General features: G+C 49.6%; 3 protein-coding genes across 3 annotated transcripts in view; all 3 read left to right on the plus strand.

Moving 5' to 3' along the window:
• CFAP410 (cilia and flagella associated protein 410) overlaps positions 1-15363 on the plus strand; it is a 413721-nt gene that overhangs the window by 198322 nt on the left and 200036 nt on the right. The window lies entirely within an intron of this gene.
• The window catches only part of TSPEAR (thrombospondin type laminin G domain and EAR repeats), a 227537-nt gene that overhangs the window by 164062 nt on the left and 48112 nt on the right, over positions 1-15363 (plus strand). The gene's annotated exons all lie outside the window — the stretch shown is intronic.
• On the plus strand, positions 2127-15173 carry LOC126950634 (keratin-associated protein 10-7-like). Its single transcript, XM_050784465.1, is given in 3 exon segments — positions 2127-2496; positions 2498-2678; positions 14290-15173. Coding segments are annotated over 3 exon segments (1071 nt in total). The 5' UTR covers positions 2127-2167; the 3' UTR covers positions 14851-15173.

Consider the following 15363-nt stretch of genomic DNA (forward strand, 5'->3'; position numbering starts at 1 on the left):
ATTACTTTGATCCAATTTGTTTTTTTCTCCCTAGCAATTGAATTTTCATGTTTGGTCTCAGCTAAATATACCCTCTGTTTGTTATCTTTTCTCTCATTATATTTGTGGGTTTTATCCTTTACCTCGGTGTTTGGAAGAACTCATGTTTGGACTCAAAATTGAATTGATTCTCTGGGGTATTAGTTTTGTTCTTCTGCTTCTGATGTGAATTTTTAATCCAGCTGTTTGGTATTCAATTTGGTATTGAAGACTTGCTGTCTTTCATCTTCAACATTTTTTTTTTTTTTTTTGGTTAAGAATCAGAGACGCACTGGTTGAGAATATAGATCCTATGTACAGACCGGCTGGCTTCTAGTCCTGGTTCTGTTACTTTCTTCTGTGTGACTTTGAGCAGATTGCTCAACCTCTCTGCTGAGGCTTCCATGTCTGTCCATAGTAACTTTGACAAGGAGTTGATGCCAAAATTAAGTGAGTTAATAGATGCCAAGTGCTGGAATGCTGCCTGGCATAGCCACGTGCTTGTCAAATGCTCTCTGACCTCACCAGCTTCATCATCAGTGCTACTAGGGGGTCGTTTTCTAAGATCACTGAAGCTGTCCCTACAGTCACATGCTAGACCTTGGGGTTCCAGGTCTGTGGGACCCACCCCCTCATACTCCATTAGGGAACGCAGCTGCCTCAGCTTCCCTTCGGCTCTCGCCCTGCCTCCCAGTGCCGACTGCCCTGTGCCTTCAGATGAGAGGCTCTTGTCAGGAGCTGAGTCTTCACAGATGTCACCCCTGCGAGGTTGGAGGGGCTTGTCTGACAACAGCCATGGAGGGCGGAGTGACTGGCACGTGCTGGAGGCCCCAGGTTCAGATGGAATTTCCATCACAATGGCAAGGCAGGTGTGCAGGGAGGGGCTGTGGGGGCTGTGAGTTTATCCCACATCCGGCCAGTGCGCATGGCCAGTGACAGTCACAATGGCAGTGACTCAGATCTTTACTGGACAATTGTGTCACCCGCAAACAACAGACATCCACACCTCATTTCTATTTCTCGGCTTGCTGCTTTGACGCCCTGCAGGACAACAGAGAAAGGTTCTGTGGCCAGGGGCCTGCTCACCTCCTGCTACGCTACGACAGGAGAGCTACCAGTGAGCCTCCCTAGTGCTGTGGGCTTTCTGGGCCACCATGAAAGCCCGGCTCAGGCTGCCATGGCCTCATCCCCAGCTGGAAGAGGCGGGAAGGACATTGGGAGATGGTGGTGGTTCCTGGTGAGAACCAGCTTCAGGCTGTGCGGGCCTCAGGCCCTGAGAGAGAGGAGCTTGCCTGTGACCGTCCTTGCCCCGGGGTCAGGGGCCGTCCTGCCCGATGACCTCCCAAGCACAGGCTGGCTTTGCCCACCCCAGGTGTCCTTCACTGTCCACGTGACCCTCATTCCACATCCTCCTCCCCAAGGCAGAGGCCCCTCCCCACCTCCAGGCCCTAATCTGCACCCGCCCTTCTTAGGACACCTGACCAGGGATCCAGGGGACAGCAGTCCAGACCCAAAGGCCAGTCCCCAAGCCTTGTCCTCCTAATGAGCTGACTGTGCAGAGGCCTTGCCGGAACGTTCCGTTTCCATCTCAGGGGAGGGGAGGTCCTCCCTGCCCTCCTGCCCTTGGCAGACATCAGGATCTCAGAGGATCCCAGAGCCCGCCAGGAAGCGGTGTCCTCAAGCGCCTTTTCCCAACACAGGCACCTCTGTCCTGGCTCTCCCAGTCGCAGCCACATCAGCCCACCCCGTGAGGTCCCTGCAGACAGAGGCTGGGCATCCCCCGGGCCCCACGCCGGGCACAGTCACGGGACCTGCCAGGTGGAAGTCACCAGGTCAGCCCCAGAGAGGCCGCACCCTTCCTCCTGGTGTTCCCGGGGACAGGCTCAGCCAGGGGCACCAGCCTGGTCCAGGACCAGCGAGTGTTAGGAGCAGAGTGAGGACAAGTCATGGCAAGGGAAGCAGAAATAATGAGGGTCCTTCCGGCTCCAAACACCAACACGGAAGGGGAGGGTGTTGCTGAGTCTCCTGCTAGGAAAACACAGGCCCTGGGCATATAAAAGCCCCAGCAGCCGACAGGCTCAGACACACATTCACACACACACTCACTCATTCACACACCTCCCCCAGCTCACCTCCTCCCCACCCCAGCATGGCCGTGTCCACCATGTCCATCTGCTCCAGCACCTGCACCGACTCCTGGCAGGTGGACGACTGCCCAGAGAGCTGCTGTGAGCCCCCCTGCTGCGCCCCCAGCTGCTGCGCCCCGGCCCCCTGCCTGACCCTGGTCTGCACCCCAGTGAGCTGTGTGTCCAGCCCCTGCTGCCAGGCAGCCTGTGAGCCCAGCCCCTGCCAATCAGGCTGCACCAGCTCCTGCACATCCTCATGCTGCCAGCAGTCCAGCTGCCAGCCGGCTTGCTGCACCTCCTCCCCCTGCCAGCAGGCCTGCTGTGTGCCCATCTGCTGCAAGCCTGTCTGCTGTGTGCCCACCTGTCTGCTCTGGGGCTTCTTCTTCATGCTGCCAGCAGTCCAGCTGCCAGCCGGCTTGCTGCACCTCCTCCCCCTGCCAGCAGGCCTGCTGTGTGCCTGTCTGCTGCAAGCCCGTCTTCTGCAAACCTGTCTGCTCTGGGGCTTCCCCTCCGTGCTGCCAGCAGTCTAGCTGCCAGCCGGCTTGCTGCACCTCCTCCTGCTGCAGACCCTCCTCCTCTGTGTCCCTCCTCTGCCGCCCCGTGTGCAGCTCCACCTGCTGCGTGCCCGTCCCCTCCTGCTGTGCCCCCACCTCCTCCTGCCAGCCCCGCTGCTGCCGCCCGGCCTCCTGCGTGTCCCTCCTCTGCCGCCCTGTGTGCTCCCGCCCGGCCTGCTGCAGTCTCTCCTCAGGCCAGAAGTCCAGCTGCTGATGGCCATGTCCCCCAGGGCCAGCCAGGGGAACTCCCTGCCAGTCCTTGGACCTCCCAGCCCACCCAGCCCCAGCACAGCCCAACCACAGAGAAGCAGCAGCCCCACCCACAGCCGTCCAGCCCAGGGGTGGGGTCTGAGATGGTCACTGGCTCCTCCCAGACCTCCCCCAGGGTGGGCGAGCCCTGGCTGCTCCTTGTGGCGCCTCCTGGCTGCAGATCACGACCCTCTGCTGGTTGGGTACGGGCCTTCCTGACCCGGGTCTCACACCCAGGAGTGTCACCCTCTGCCTCTGGGCACCAATAAAGCCTCTGCAGCCCCAGCTGACTCTGTGCTGACTCTTCACACCCAGGGCGGGATGGGGCAGAGTGGGGCCTGGCCTGGCTCTGGGGGGCTGGGCCCCGTGGATCTCTTTACATCCCCAGCTGGGGGGCCGTCGGGGGCTCTTGTGTGACACCTGGAAGTTCTTGTCCACCTTGTGGCATGTTCTGCTGTCCAGCTCCCCTCCAGGTCCTGTGGGGCCCAAAAGCTTTGCTCACTGACTGAGTCCCACGGACACCACATGGTTCCGGCCAACGCTCCACTCACCGTGGGTAGAAGCAGCTCCTTCCCATGGCATGGGTTGGGGCTGTCCCAGCGGGTGGCAGGCCCCAGCTGTGCTGGGAGGTGGGACATGGGGGCAGACTTGGGCTCCAGCTGTCCCTGTGCTCAGGGAGTTTCACTCAGGGACAGCTTGGGCATCCTGGCCTCCTGCGCACTCACAGACGCTCAGGGACGCCCTCTGTTCCTGCGCCAGGCTTGCCGCTGGGATGCAGAGCAGAGAACAGGGACGCGGCCTCCAGAGCTCCCTGTGCTGGGCTGGGTGGGCGGAGGGCCGGTGGGAACAGGAAGGCCCCAATGGCAGAGGAAGCCCGGGACAGCGTGGGGACACATGCAGACCAGAGGTCGAGAGAAACACACGGACACACAGGTCCAGGTGTAGCCAGATGTGGTTTCAAACAGGATTGAGCCAATCTGAGAACAGACTCCTAGAAATGCAACTGTAGGCAAGGGACGCTGACAAGGCGACGGTCATCACGTTGTCCACAAGAGGCCCCAAGTCTTTACTTCTTAACAGCTACATGATCACAATGCCGGGCCACACATTGTTCTTTTTTTGCCAGGTTGATTAACAAAAATATTTTCTCATGGTTTTCTTCAGCAAGGAGTGCATCGTTCCAAAGTGTGGACACGCCACACTTGATGTCTGCAACGCCAGGTGGATGGCCTTGAACGTCTCTCCAGTTGTTAATTATTACAAACGATGCCTCTTGTGAGATATGGCAAGGTTTCTCTTCAAACAGCCTGATCAATCCTTTATTGTTTAATTCCCAGTACCCCTCCCTGTCTCTTTCTTCTTCTTTCCTTCTTTCTGCTTTTCCTGCATGCCCAGGCATGCCACAGCACCAGTGGCTATATCAGCACCAGCTCACATTCCTTTCCTTATTTGAGAAAAGACTGACTCCCTAGCTCACCGCAGATGACCCCTTCCCCTAAACGTTTAGCCAATCAGGTTCAGCTTAGATTGCATGGTCTGACCCTGGCCAGTTAAAAAAGGGCACAGGGGCAGGATTTGCATCAAAAATAAAAACTTTCACTCTCCTTTGTTCTGTGTGCTCTCGTGGCAACCGGCCATACGAGAGGCACCTCTCTGTGCAAAGATAATTTTGCTTTGCTAAAAAATCCTTTGTCTAAGGGCTAGTTTTCCTTACGACTCTGGTTCTATTTCTAACACCTCTGTGGGTGTTTCTACCAGATACCTTTCCACACTCAGGTACATTTTTGCTTGAATTCCTAGAAGTGGCATTGCTAGCACTGAGTGTTCATGGATTTCGAATTCATAGAGATACTGAGAAATGCCCTCAAAGATGGTCCCTAATTGTGCCCGCGAATACCGATGTCAGAGGAAATGGCGCAGCAGGGAACTGTGAGGGCCTGTCCCTCCAGGGAACATCAGAAAGTGGCAAAACCCAAACAAACCAACCCGCTGTCCCTGGCCAGCGTTCCCTGGCTGTGCAGTTGTATTTCTAGGAGTCTACCCTCGGATTTGTTCATCCTGTTTGAAACTGTCTGGCTCCATCTGCACACGTGTTCGCGTGTTCACGTATTCTCCCACCCTCTGGTTTGGACGTGGTCCCACACTGTCCTAGGCTTCCTCCACCATCCCTTCCCCAAGACCTTCCCGTCCCCACCTGCCATCCACCTACCCACCCCAGCAGAGGGGGCTGGAGTTCAATTTTATCTGAACTCTGGAAAATATTTGAAGGTTTGCAGCAGGCAAGGGAACATATAACCAAGAAAAAGCAACAGAATCAAATAGGAGAACCTTGTGGATTTAAACTTCCCCTTGCCCCATCCCCCATCTCCAGCTGGGTGACAGTCAGGAGGACAGCAGCCAGAGTTCCTGGTGTGGGGTGCTGCTGCCAGGGAAACAGAGGGGACCTTGTTTGCAAGGCAGTGAGGTTGTCTGTTTCCACCCGTCTGGTGGCTCCCTGAAGGACTAACACACAGAGCTTGCCTTATTTCACCAACTCAGACTCAAGGCAGAGAGCAGCTACACCAAGGCTTTGTCAGAACGTTAAACAGTCACTGCCACCTGGGGCCAAAGATATCAGCCAGAAAACACTGGGCACACCTGAAAAGCCTGGGAGGAAAAGCTGGGAGATGGCATGCTTTGAGGAATAAGGGAGTTGGGAGATCCCACTTATTCTTGGGAGTCCAGAAGGTCCCCACACATGCCCATGACGGGGCACAGCCTCAGAAAAGAACTGAGACGCTCTCAGTGCTCACCTCTGGCTGAACTTCAGGCTCTGAGGAAGCAGGAAGTGAAGGTGCAAGCAGGAAGTGAAGGTGCAAGCAGGAAGTGTGAAGGTGCAAGCAGGAAGTGAAGGGGAAGGCAGAGTCGCAAACTCCCCAGCTGAGTGCTGAGGGTGTGGACCAACGTACAGAGCCTAGCTACAAGCCCTGGAGAAAAACATTTTTTTGATTCCAGGGGTTTAAGGAACTCTCTGTCAAATTACTGTCTCAGCACTAAGCTAATAGAACAGTGAGCACACATGACGAAGAAACTATTTTTTTAAGGTGACATAAACAAGCAAAAACAACCACAATCCACAACAATCAGCAACAGCAAATTGCACAGAGGGGGAGAACCTGATACCCAGAAATATCCCATTGTAATAGTCACTGTCCAGTTTTCACCAGACAGAGCAGGAAGAAATATGAGCTACTCGTGGGGGGAAAACAGTTAATAGAAAATCTTCCTGAGGAAGACCAGAATTGGACTCACTAGATAAAGTCTTTCAATCAACTCTCTTAAACTGTTCGAAAAACTAAATAAAATCACAGACAAAGAATTAAGATAAACCAGGAGAATGATGCCTCACCAAATAGACAATATCAATAAAGAGATAGGAACTTTAAAAAGAAACCAAACAAAAATTCTGGAATTGAAAAGTACAACAACTGAAATAAATAATTCATGATAGGGTTTCAACAGCAGATTTTATCAGGTGGAAGAATTAATGAACATAAAGACAGATGAATTAACATACTTTAGTCTGAGGAGTAGATGAGACAAAGGGGAGTAGATGTGAGAATGGAGAAAAATGAACAAATCTTAGAAGACCTGTGGGACACTATCAAGCATCCCAACACGCTTAACTGGATTTCCAGATGGAGGGGAGATGGGGGAACAGAAAAAATAATTGAAGAAATAATGGCCAAAACTCCCCAAATTGAGAAAACACATCAATCTACACGGTCAAGCCACTCAGTGAACCCCAAGTAGAATAAACTCAAAGAGAGTCACACAAAAACACAGTGTAATCAAATTCTCAAAAGTCAAAACAGAATCTAGAAAGCAGCTGCACAGAAGACTATCAGCGGATTTCTCATCAGAAACCATGGAGGCCAGAGGCATTGGGATGACATATTTCACGTGCTGGCTTGGGGTACAGGGGCGGGGGAAACCAACAACCAAAAAGACATCAGCATCTGACAAAATTATCCTTCAAAAATGAAAGAGGGGTCAGGTATGGTGACTTATGCCTGAAATCCAAGCACTTTGGGAGGCCGAGGCAGGTGGATCACGAGGTCAGGAGATCAAGGCCATCCTGGCTAAAACTAATATAGTGAAACCCTGTCTCTACTAAAGATACAAAAAACTAGCCGCGCATGGTGGTGGGAGCCTGTAGTCCCAGCTACTCTGGAGGCTGAGGCAGGAGAATGGTGGGAACCCAGGAGGCAGAGCTTGCAGTGAGCGGAGATCTCGCCACTGCACTCCAGCCTGGGCAACAGAGCGAGACTCCATCTCAAAAAAAAAAAGAAAAAGAAAAAAGAAAGAGAAAGTGGTTCATTTCAAGGTAAATAAAACCTGAAAGAGCTCATTGCCAATAGACTTGCCTTACAAGAAATGCTAATTCAGGCTGAAATACAAGGGCACTAGACAGTAACCTGGAGCCATATGAAGGAAAGGTAGCCATGTTGGTGGTTTGTGTGTTTATAAGAATTTTTCCATTACATATTGGTTATCTAATTTGTTGGTGTACAAATTTTCATAGTATTCCTTATAATCCTTTTTATTAATGTAAGGTCAGTAGTGATATTCCCATTTTCATTTATGATTTTAATTATTTGAATCTGTCATCTTTTAATCTAGATAAAGATTTGTCGGCCGGGCGCGGTGGCTCAAGCCTGTAATCCCAGCACTTTGGGAGGCCGAGACGGCCGGATCACGAGGTCAGGAGATTGAGACCATCCTGGCGAACACGGTGAAACCCCGTCTCTACTAAAAAATACAAAAAACTAGCCGGGCGAGATGGCGGCGCCTGTAATCCCAGTTACTTGGGAGGCTGAGGCAGGAGAATGGCGTGAACCCGGGAGGCGGAGCTTGCAGTGAGCTGAGATCCGGCCACTGCACTCCAGCCCGGGTGACAGAGTGAGACTCCGTCTCAAAAAAAAAAAAAAAAAAAAAAAAAAAATTTGTCTAGATAAAGATCTAGACAGATAAAGATTTGTCAAATCTGTTACTCTTCTCAAAGAACCAACTTTGGGGTTTATTGATTCTATTGATTTTTTACTTTCTATTCCATTTTTCTGTGTTCTAGTCTTTATTTTCTACCTTCTGCTAAATTTGGATTCAGTTTGCTCTTCTTTTTCTGGTTCCTTAAGGTATCACGTTAGATTAATGATTTGAGATCTTTCTATTTTTTAAAAATGTAAGCATTCAGTTATCAATTTCCCTCTATATACTGCTTTCACTGCATGTCATAAGTTTTGGTTTGCTGTGTTTTCTTTTTTATTCGTCTCAAAGTATTTTCTACCTTCTCTTTGAGTTTTTCCTTTGACTCATTGGTTGTTTGACAGTGTGTAATTTAATATACAAATATTTGGGAATTCCAGTTTTTCTTCTGTTATTTTCTAGTTTCTTTCCATTATAATCAGAGAAGATAGTTTGTATGAGTTTGATCATTTTAAATTATTAAGACTAGTTTTGTGGCCTAAGGTACAGTCTAACTTGGCAACTGCTCCACGTGAACTTGAGAAGAGTGTGTTGTCTGCTGTTGCTGGGTTGGGTGTTTCTGCATCTATGTTAGACCTGTTTAGGGGGTTCTTCAAGTCCTCTATTTCTTTACTGAATGTCAATTTAATTCCTTTTTTTTTTTTTTTTAATTACAGAGAATGACTCATTGATGTCTCTAACTCTTTTTGTAGAACCAGAACTGTCTGTTTCTTTCTTCATGTCTGTCCATTTTTGTTTCACATACTTTGGTGATCTGATATTAGATATGTCTATATTTACAATTGGTATATCTTCCTGATGGATTCACTTTCATCAACGCATAATGTCCTGTGGGCCCAGCCCCTACTGATGAGTCTGCTCCAGCTTCTGCATGACAGTGGCTTCCTCATTAGCCTCCTTTCCTGGCCATTCTCCTGGCCTGTGGCTGGCCCCTCCCCAGCCAGGCCATCATGTCCCCAGGTAACATCCATGTGGCCCCCTGGGCAGCACACAGCATTCCTCAGTTGCTCTCACTAGAAGACAATACTTCAGGTCCCACTTCCTAAGGTCTGGAAAATTATGATGGCCTAATGAAACAAGCTGAGAAATTTAAGCCTAGCATTATTTCTCTCCCAATTATTTGACAGCATTCTGTGGTGAAAGTCTTTGGGTCCATAGTTTGCTTTGTAGAATGGCTTTTAATCTTAGATTCATTTAATCAATATGATATATTTGGGATTTTTCCTTTTGTTGGATTCTGTGTCTTGACAAATAGACAGTTGTGTCTCCACCAACACCATCAATATACAGAGGCCTCTCATCATCCCATAAATTTCCCTCTTGCCCCTTTGTAGTCATTCCACATCCCCACCCTAACCCCGAACAGGCACTGATTTTTTGGGTCTTATTATTATTACTATTGCCATAATATCACATCTATGGATTCCCACGGTGTTTAGTATTTTGCCATATAATATATGACTTAAATAGACCCTTCACTAAAGAACAGATACGGATGGCAAATAAACACATAAAAACATGCTCCATATCATGAATCATCAGGACAATGCGAACTTAAACCCCAGTGACTCTCTCTATACAGCTGTGTTGACTAAAGTAACAACACATCTGCTGTGCAGGACTGGCAAGAATGTGGGGCTTTGCTGATACGTTTGAGTTTAAACCTCCCATCTCACTTTGGTTTTTGCTTATGCAAGGAATCTACTCCCTTTTATCTCCTTGCTTTACTGCTTTTGGATTGAGTGGTTTAAGTTTTGTTTTATTCCTTCATTGTATTGGTTCCTAGTGCTACCATAGCTAATTACACCAAAGGAGTGGCTGAAAACAATGGGAAATTATTCTCTCACAGTTCTGAGGGCCAGGCACCCGAAACGAAGCACACAGCATTCCTCAGTTGGGCAGGGCCAGGCTTTCTCTGAGCTCCAAGGGAGAATCTGTCCCTGCCACTTCTAGCTTCTGGTGGCACCCAGCAAACCTTGGTGTCCCTTGGCCTCTATCTTCACTCCAATCTTCGCCTCTGTTGTCATATCATCTTCTTCCCTTTGTGTGTACGTCTGGACTTCCTTCTCCTTTCTCTGGTAAAGACACTAGACATTGGATTTAAGGTTCACTATGATCCCATATGACTTAACTAATTATATCTGCAAATACCTTATTTCCATATAAAGTCATATTGTGCAGTTCTGGGTGGAGATGACTTTTGGGGAGGCATGAGTCAACCGAGTACATGCATCTACTTCCTAGTGAGTTGTATATTCCTCTATTATTATAGTGGATATTATAACATAAATCCATGGCTTTTTAAAGTCTAATGTAAATTAGACCTTATATTATTTTTCAGATGGTGCAGTGTGCTTAAGCCACTTGAACTCCATGTAGCTCCCTGAATTTTGTGTTCTTGCTATGTATTTTAGTTCTATGAATATTTTACAACTTATAAGACATTTTATACAGTGGACATTCACTTAGATTTTCGCCATGTGTTCTTCTTTTGCTACATTTCATTTCCTTATCAACTTCTTGCTTTCATCTGTGATTGTTTTTGTTCTGCCTAATGCTCTCATTAGTATTTTCTGTAGTGCAGATCCTGCTGGTGACACATCCTCTCAGTGTCCAGAGGATGTCTTTATTCTGTTCTCATTTGGGGGAATCTTCTTCCCAGGTATAGAATTCTAGCTTTGTGCTTCTTTTCTTTCAGACAGTAAATATATCATTCCATTGTCCTCTACCTTCCATCATTTCACTGAGAAGTCATCTGTTAATGTTATTGTTGCTTCTTTGAAGGTAATATGTCTTGTTTTCCTCTGGCTGTTTTTACATTTTTCTCAGTCTTTGGATTTCAACCCCAATGTGCCCAGGTGTAGTTTGCTTTGTATTCACTTGCTAAAGATTCTTGGTTTGGGAGGTTCCTTTTTTCTTTTTGTTTTTTCTTTTCTTTTCTTTCTTTTTTTTTTTTTTTTTTTTTTTTTTTCTTTTTCAACAGGTCTCCTTCTGTTGCCCAGGTTAGAGTGCAGTGGTGCAATCTTGGCTCACTGCAGCCTCTACCTCCCAGGCTCAAGTGATCCTCCTCCTTAGCCTCTTGAGTAGCTGGGACTACAGATGTACCTCCAAGCTGGGCCAATTTTTTATATTTTTTGTAGAGTTTTTTTTTTTTTTTTTTTGAGACAGAGTCTTGCTCTGTCACCCAGGCTGGAGTGCAGTGGTGCGATCTCGGCTCACTGCACACTCTGCCTCCCACATTCACACCATTCTCCTCCTCAGCCTTCCGAGTTGCTGGGACTACAGGCACCTGCCACCATGGCCAGCTTTTTTTTTTTTTTTTTTTGTATTTTTAGTAGAGATGTGTTTCACCATGTTAGCCAGGATGGTCTCGATCTCCTGACCTTGTGATCTGCCCACCTCTGCCTCCCAAAGTGCTGGGATTACAGGTGTGAGTCACAGCACCCGACCAAGATTGGATTTTGCTATGTTGTCCTGGCTGGTCTTCAACCCCTGAGCTCAAGCAATTTGCCCACCTTGGCCTCCCAAAGTGCTGGTATTACAGGTGTGAGCCATCACACCTGGCCTAAAGATTCTTAAATGTTTTTTGCATCTACACATTTCATCAGGTTAAAGTTCTTGTCCATTATATCTTCAAATATTTTACTACCCCTATTTTACTCCTCTCCTTGTAGGATTCAATCATTTTTCCCATAGATTTTCACAAAATACAGGCATATTTATTGCTCCACTTTCTTTATTTCCCTCTTTACTTTCCCATCTCAGTATTCAGGCTTGAAATTTCCTCATCTCCCTTCCTTTACTAATCTTCTCTTTGGTCTTGTCTATAGGTTGTAAAGCTAAGCTACTTAGTTCTTAATTTCAGCTATTGTGTTCTTTGTTTCCAGAATTTCTGTTTGATTCCATTTAATAAATCCAGTTTGACAATGAAATTCTCCATTTGTTCTCTTTTTTCTTGAGCAAAGTTGATCAGCATTACTTTAAATTCCAGTTTCACAATTCTAATATGTAGATCTCCTGCACATCTGTTTCTCTTATTTGTTTTTTCCTCTTGGTCTTTTGGTCACTTGGTCTTGTCTTCTAGTATCCCTAGTAATTTTTTGACTGAATGAAGGACTTTATGAAAATTTATGCCGGGCGCGGTGGCTCAAGCCTGTAATCCCAGCACTTTGGGAGGCCGAGACGGGCGGATCACGAGGTCAGGAGATCGAGGCCATCCTGGCTGACACGGTGAAACCCACTCTCTACTAAAAAATACAAAAACTTAGCCGGGCGAGGTGGCGGGCGCCTGTAGTCCCAGCTACTCGGGAGGCTGAGGCAGGAGAATGGCGTGAACCCGGGAGGCGGAGCTTGCAGTGAGCTGAGATTCGGCCACTGCACTCCAGCCTGGGCGACAGAGCGAGACTCCGTCTCAAAAAAAAAAAAAAGAAAATTTATAAGATTATTTGAGCTTCTGTTGATGCTGCTGTCTCCAGAAGAGATCACTTTTGTTTCTGGGAGGGAGTTAGGCTACAGGCAGATCATATGAGTTCAATACGAGCTGATTTAAAGATAGGCTTCATTCTTCTTTCTGGTTTTTCCTTCCTCCTAGGGGTAGCCTTTCACTTATATTCAGCATTTCCAACTGAAAGCCTAGGTTTTTTTTTTTTTTTTTTTTACTAGACTACCTCCACCTTGTCAGGTCCTGAACTCTGTGTTTTCTTCTAATTCTGTGAGACTACTAAAAGCTCTGCTTAGCTGATCAGCCTCTCAGCCTTTTGGCTGTGGTCTGTGAATTGGTAAATGCCTCAATAAGAAAATCCACAAGGAATATTGGAGTCACTTCTGTGCACTTTCTCTCTAATGGGGATTCACTCAAGTCTCAGCTGTCTTGATACCTCCCAGCCCCTACGAACAGAGATTTTGTTTGTAAACCAGATTTCCTCATTTTTCTCAGCTAGATGCCAGTCTGATGTAAGCCACTTCCCCACACACGAAAGGAGAACTTGACAGAGCATTTTATACAGCATAAGAAAAAGGTGGCACAATGGAATCGTTTTCAGAGCTCAGAATTACTCTTCAATAATTTCTCTAAAAAAGTGTAACTTGAGCCCATTTTTATAAAGGCTCTTCCTTGGGCCAGGCACTATTTTAGGCCTTTGAGGACTGAGTGGTGAACAAGACAAACACACTTCCTGCCCACATGCAGCTTACGTTTGAGGAACGGAAGCTGAGGACAGAAAGGACAATGAGCAGGAACGGGGAAGACACATGGTGCAGAAATACTGATGATGGCCAGGCACAGGGGTCACGCCTGCAACCCCAGCACTTTGGCCAAGGCAGGAGGATGACTTGAGACCCCATCTGTACAAAAAAAAAAAATGCACAAATAAGAAATATTGATCATGGGACTTGAGTTATCTATGATTGAAGCACATCATAAAGCTATGACCTTTAAAAGCAGAACCAAATCCATGGGCCAGTCCAAAACGTTTCTTTCCTGTCCAAAACCCAGTCCTATCCCCAGTGTTCCCACACGCACGTCTGATGGGGCCTCGGGGAAGGCCGTGGGGAGGGGCGTGGCCTCTCCTTCCTTGCTCCTCTTCTCCCTGTTTTGGGCTCTAGCTCCTCCAGTGATGGGGACGGGGGAAGGAATGTGCAGGGCCACCACTGCGGGGCTCACTGGCCCCTGCTGCACCTTCTTGCCGGCTGCTCCAGTGATCCTGTGCTTCTACCGGCTGCTTCTGCCTCTTCAGTGAGGACCTGCTTTAGGGAGGAGACACCCCCATAATCATGAGTGGGACAGCTCTTGCCTTGGCATGCCACACTTTGCATAAGGGTGAAGGGCCACCCCTGCCTTTACAGCCCCCTTCTTACAACCTGGGCAGCACTGGAGGGGTGCAGACCAGGCCCACCTCCACTCTTGCCCCCAGGGTCCACATGGGACAGGCTACAGCCCAGACATGACAGGAGATTTATGAGCTGGGCCACATCACAGGCAAACAAACATCTCTAGTCACGACACACGCTGCCTCTCAGCAACCAGGAAGGAGAGGCTGTGGGCCCTGGAACAACAAGGCCAGGAGGGGTATAAAAGCCGGAGAGCCCCACGAAGCTCACACACTCACACACTTACTCACTCCCACACTCACTCCCTCACACCTCCTCCAGCTCACCTCCCCAACCCCAGCATGGCCGCATCTACCATGTCCGTCTGCTCCAGCACTTACTCTGACTCCTGGCAGGTGGACGACTGCCCAGAGAGCTGCTGTGAGCCCCCCTGCTGTGCCCCCAGCTGCTGTGCCCCGGCCCCATGCCTGACCTTGGTCTGCACCCCAGTGAGCTGTGTGTCCAGCCCCTGCTGCCAGGCGGCCTGTGAGCCCAGCCCCTGCCAATCAGGCTGTACCAGCTCCTGCACACCCTCATGCTGCCAGCAGTCCAGCTGCCAGCCGGCTTGCTGCACCTCCTCCCTGTGCCAGCAGGTGTGCTGCATGCCCGTCTGCTGCAAGCCTGTGTGCTGTGTGCCCACCTGCTCTGAGTCTTCCTCTTCATGCTGCCAACAGTCTAGCTGCCAGCCAGCTTGCTGCACCTCCTCCCCCTGCCAGCAGGCCTGCTGTGTGCCTGTCTGCTGCAAGCCCGTCTGCTGTGTGCCTGTCTGCTCTGGGGCTTCCTCTCTGTGCTGCCAGCAGTCTAGCTGCCAGCCGGCTTGCTGCACCTCCTCCTGCTGCAGACCCTCCTCCTCTGTGTCCCTCCTCTGCCGCCCCGTGTGCAGCTCCACCTGCTGCGTGCCCGTCCCCTCCTGCTGTGCCCCCACCTCCACCTGCCAGCCCAGCTGCTGCCGCCCAGCCGCCTGCGTGTCCCTCTTCTGCCGCCCCACGTGCTCCCGCCCGGCCTGCTGAGCCCTCTGCTCAGGCCAGGAGTCTAGCTGCTGATGTGCACACCCTCCTGGGCCAGCTGGGTTCAATTCCTGACCTGGTTTAGGTGGTTGCCCCCACCTAGGATGGGTCCCTGTGTCTCCCCTGTGCGGAGGTGACCTCCCCCTCCTTGCTCCCAGGAGCCCCCATTCTCGCAGCTCCCCACCTCTTGCCTCCCAGCAGGTGCCCAGCTGCCTGCTGGGTCCCCTGTCCTCCCTCCCAGATTTTCTGCCGTGGGTCACTTGGCCTCGACTTGAACCTGTCAGCACCTCCTCCTGCTCCCGAATAAACTCTCCTTGGTCACCTGATTCTCTTTTCCTGTTGTGCTCCTGGGGGGACACACGGTTTTGAGCTGACATTGGTCTCCTCCAGCCATGACTGTTTCTAGGAGTGAGTGACTTAACCTAGAAGTCACAGGGGACAGTGGCCTAACTCCTCCAGGGAGGTCACCAGGTGGGACTCCCGGCCACTCCCAGGAAGGCTCAGTCCTGGCTCAGC

This window comes from Macaca thibetana, chromosome 3 (genome assembly GCF_024542745.1).
Source record: "Macaca thibetana thibetana isolate TM-01 chromosome 3, ASM2454274v1, whole genome shotgun sequence".
NCBI lineage: Eukaryota > Metazoa > Chordata > Mammalia > Primates > Cercopithecidae > Macaca > Macaca thibetana.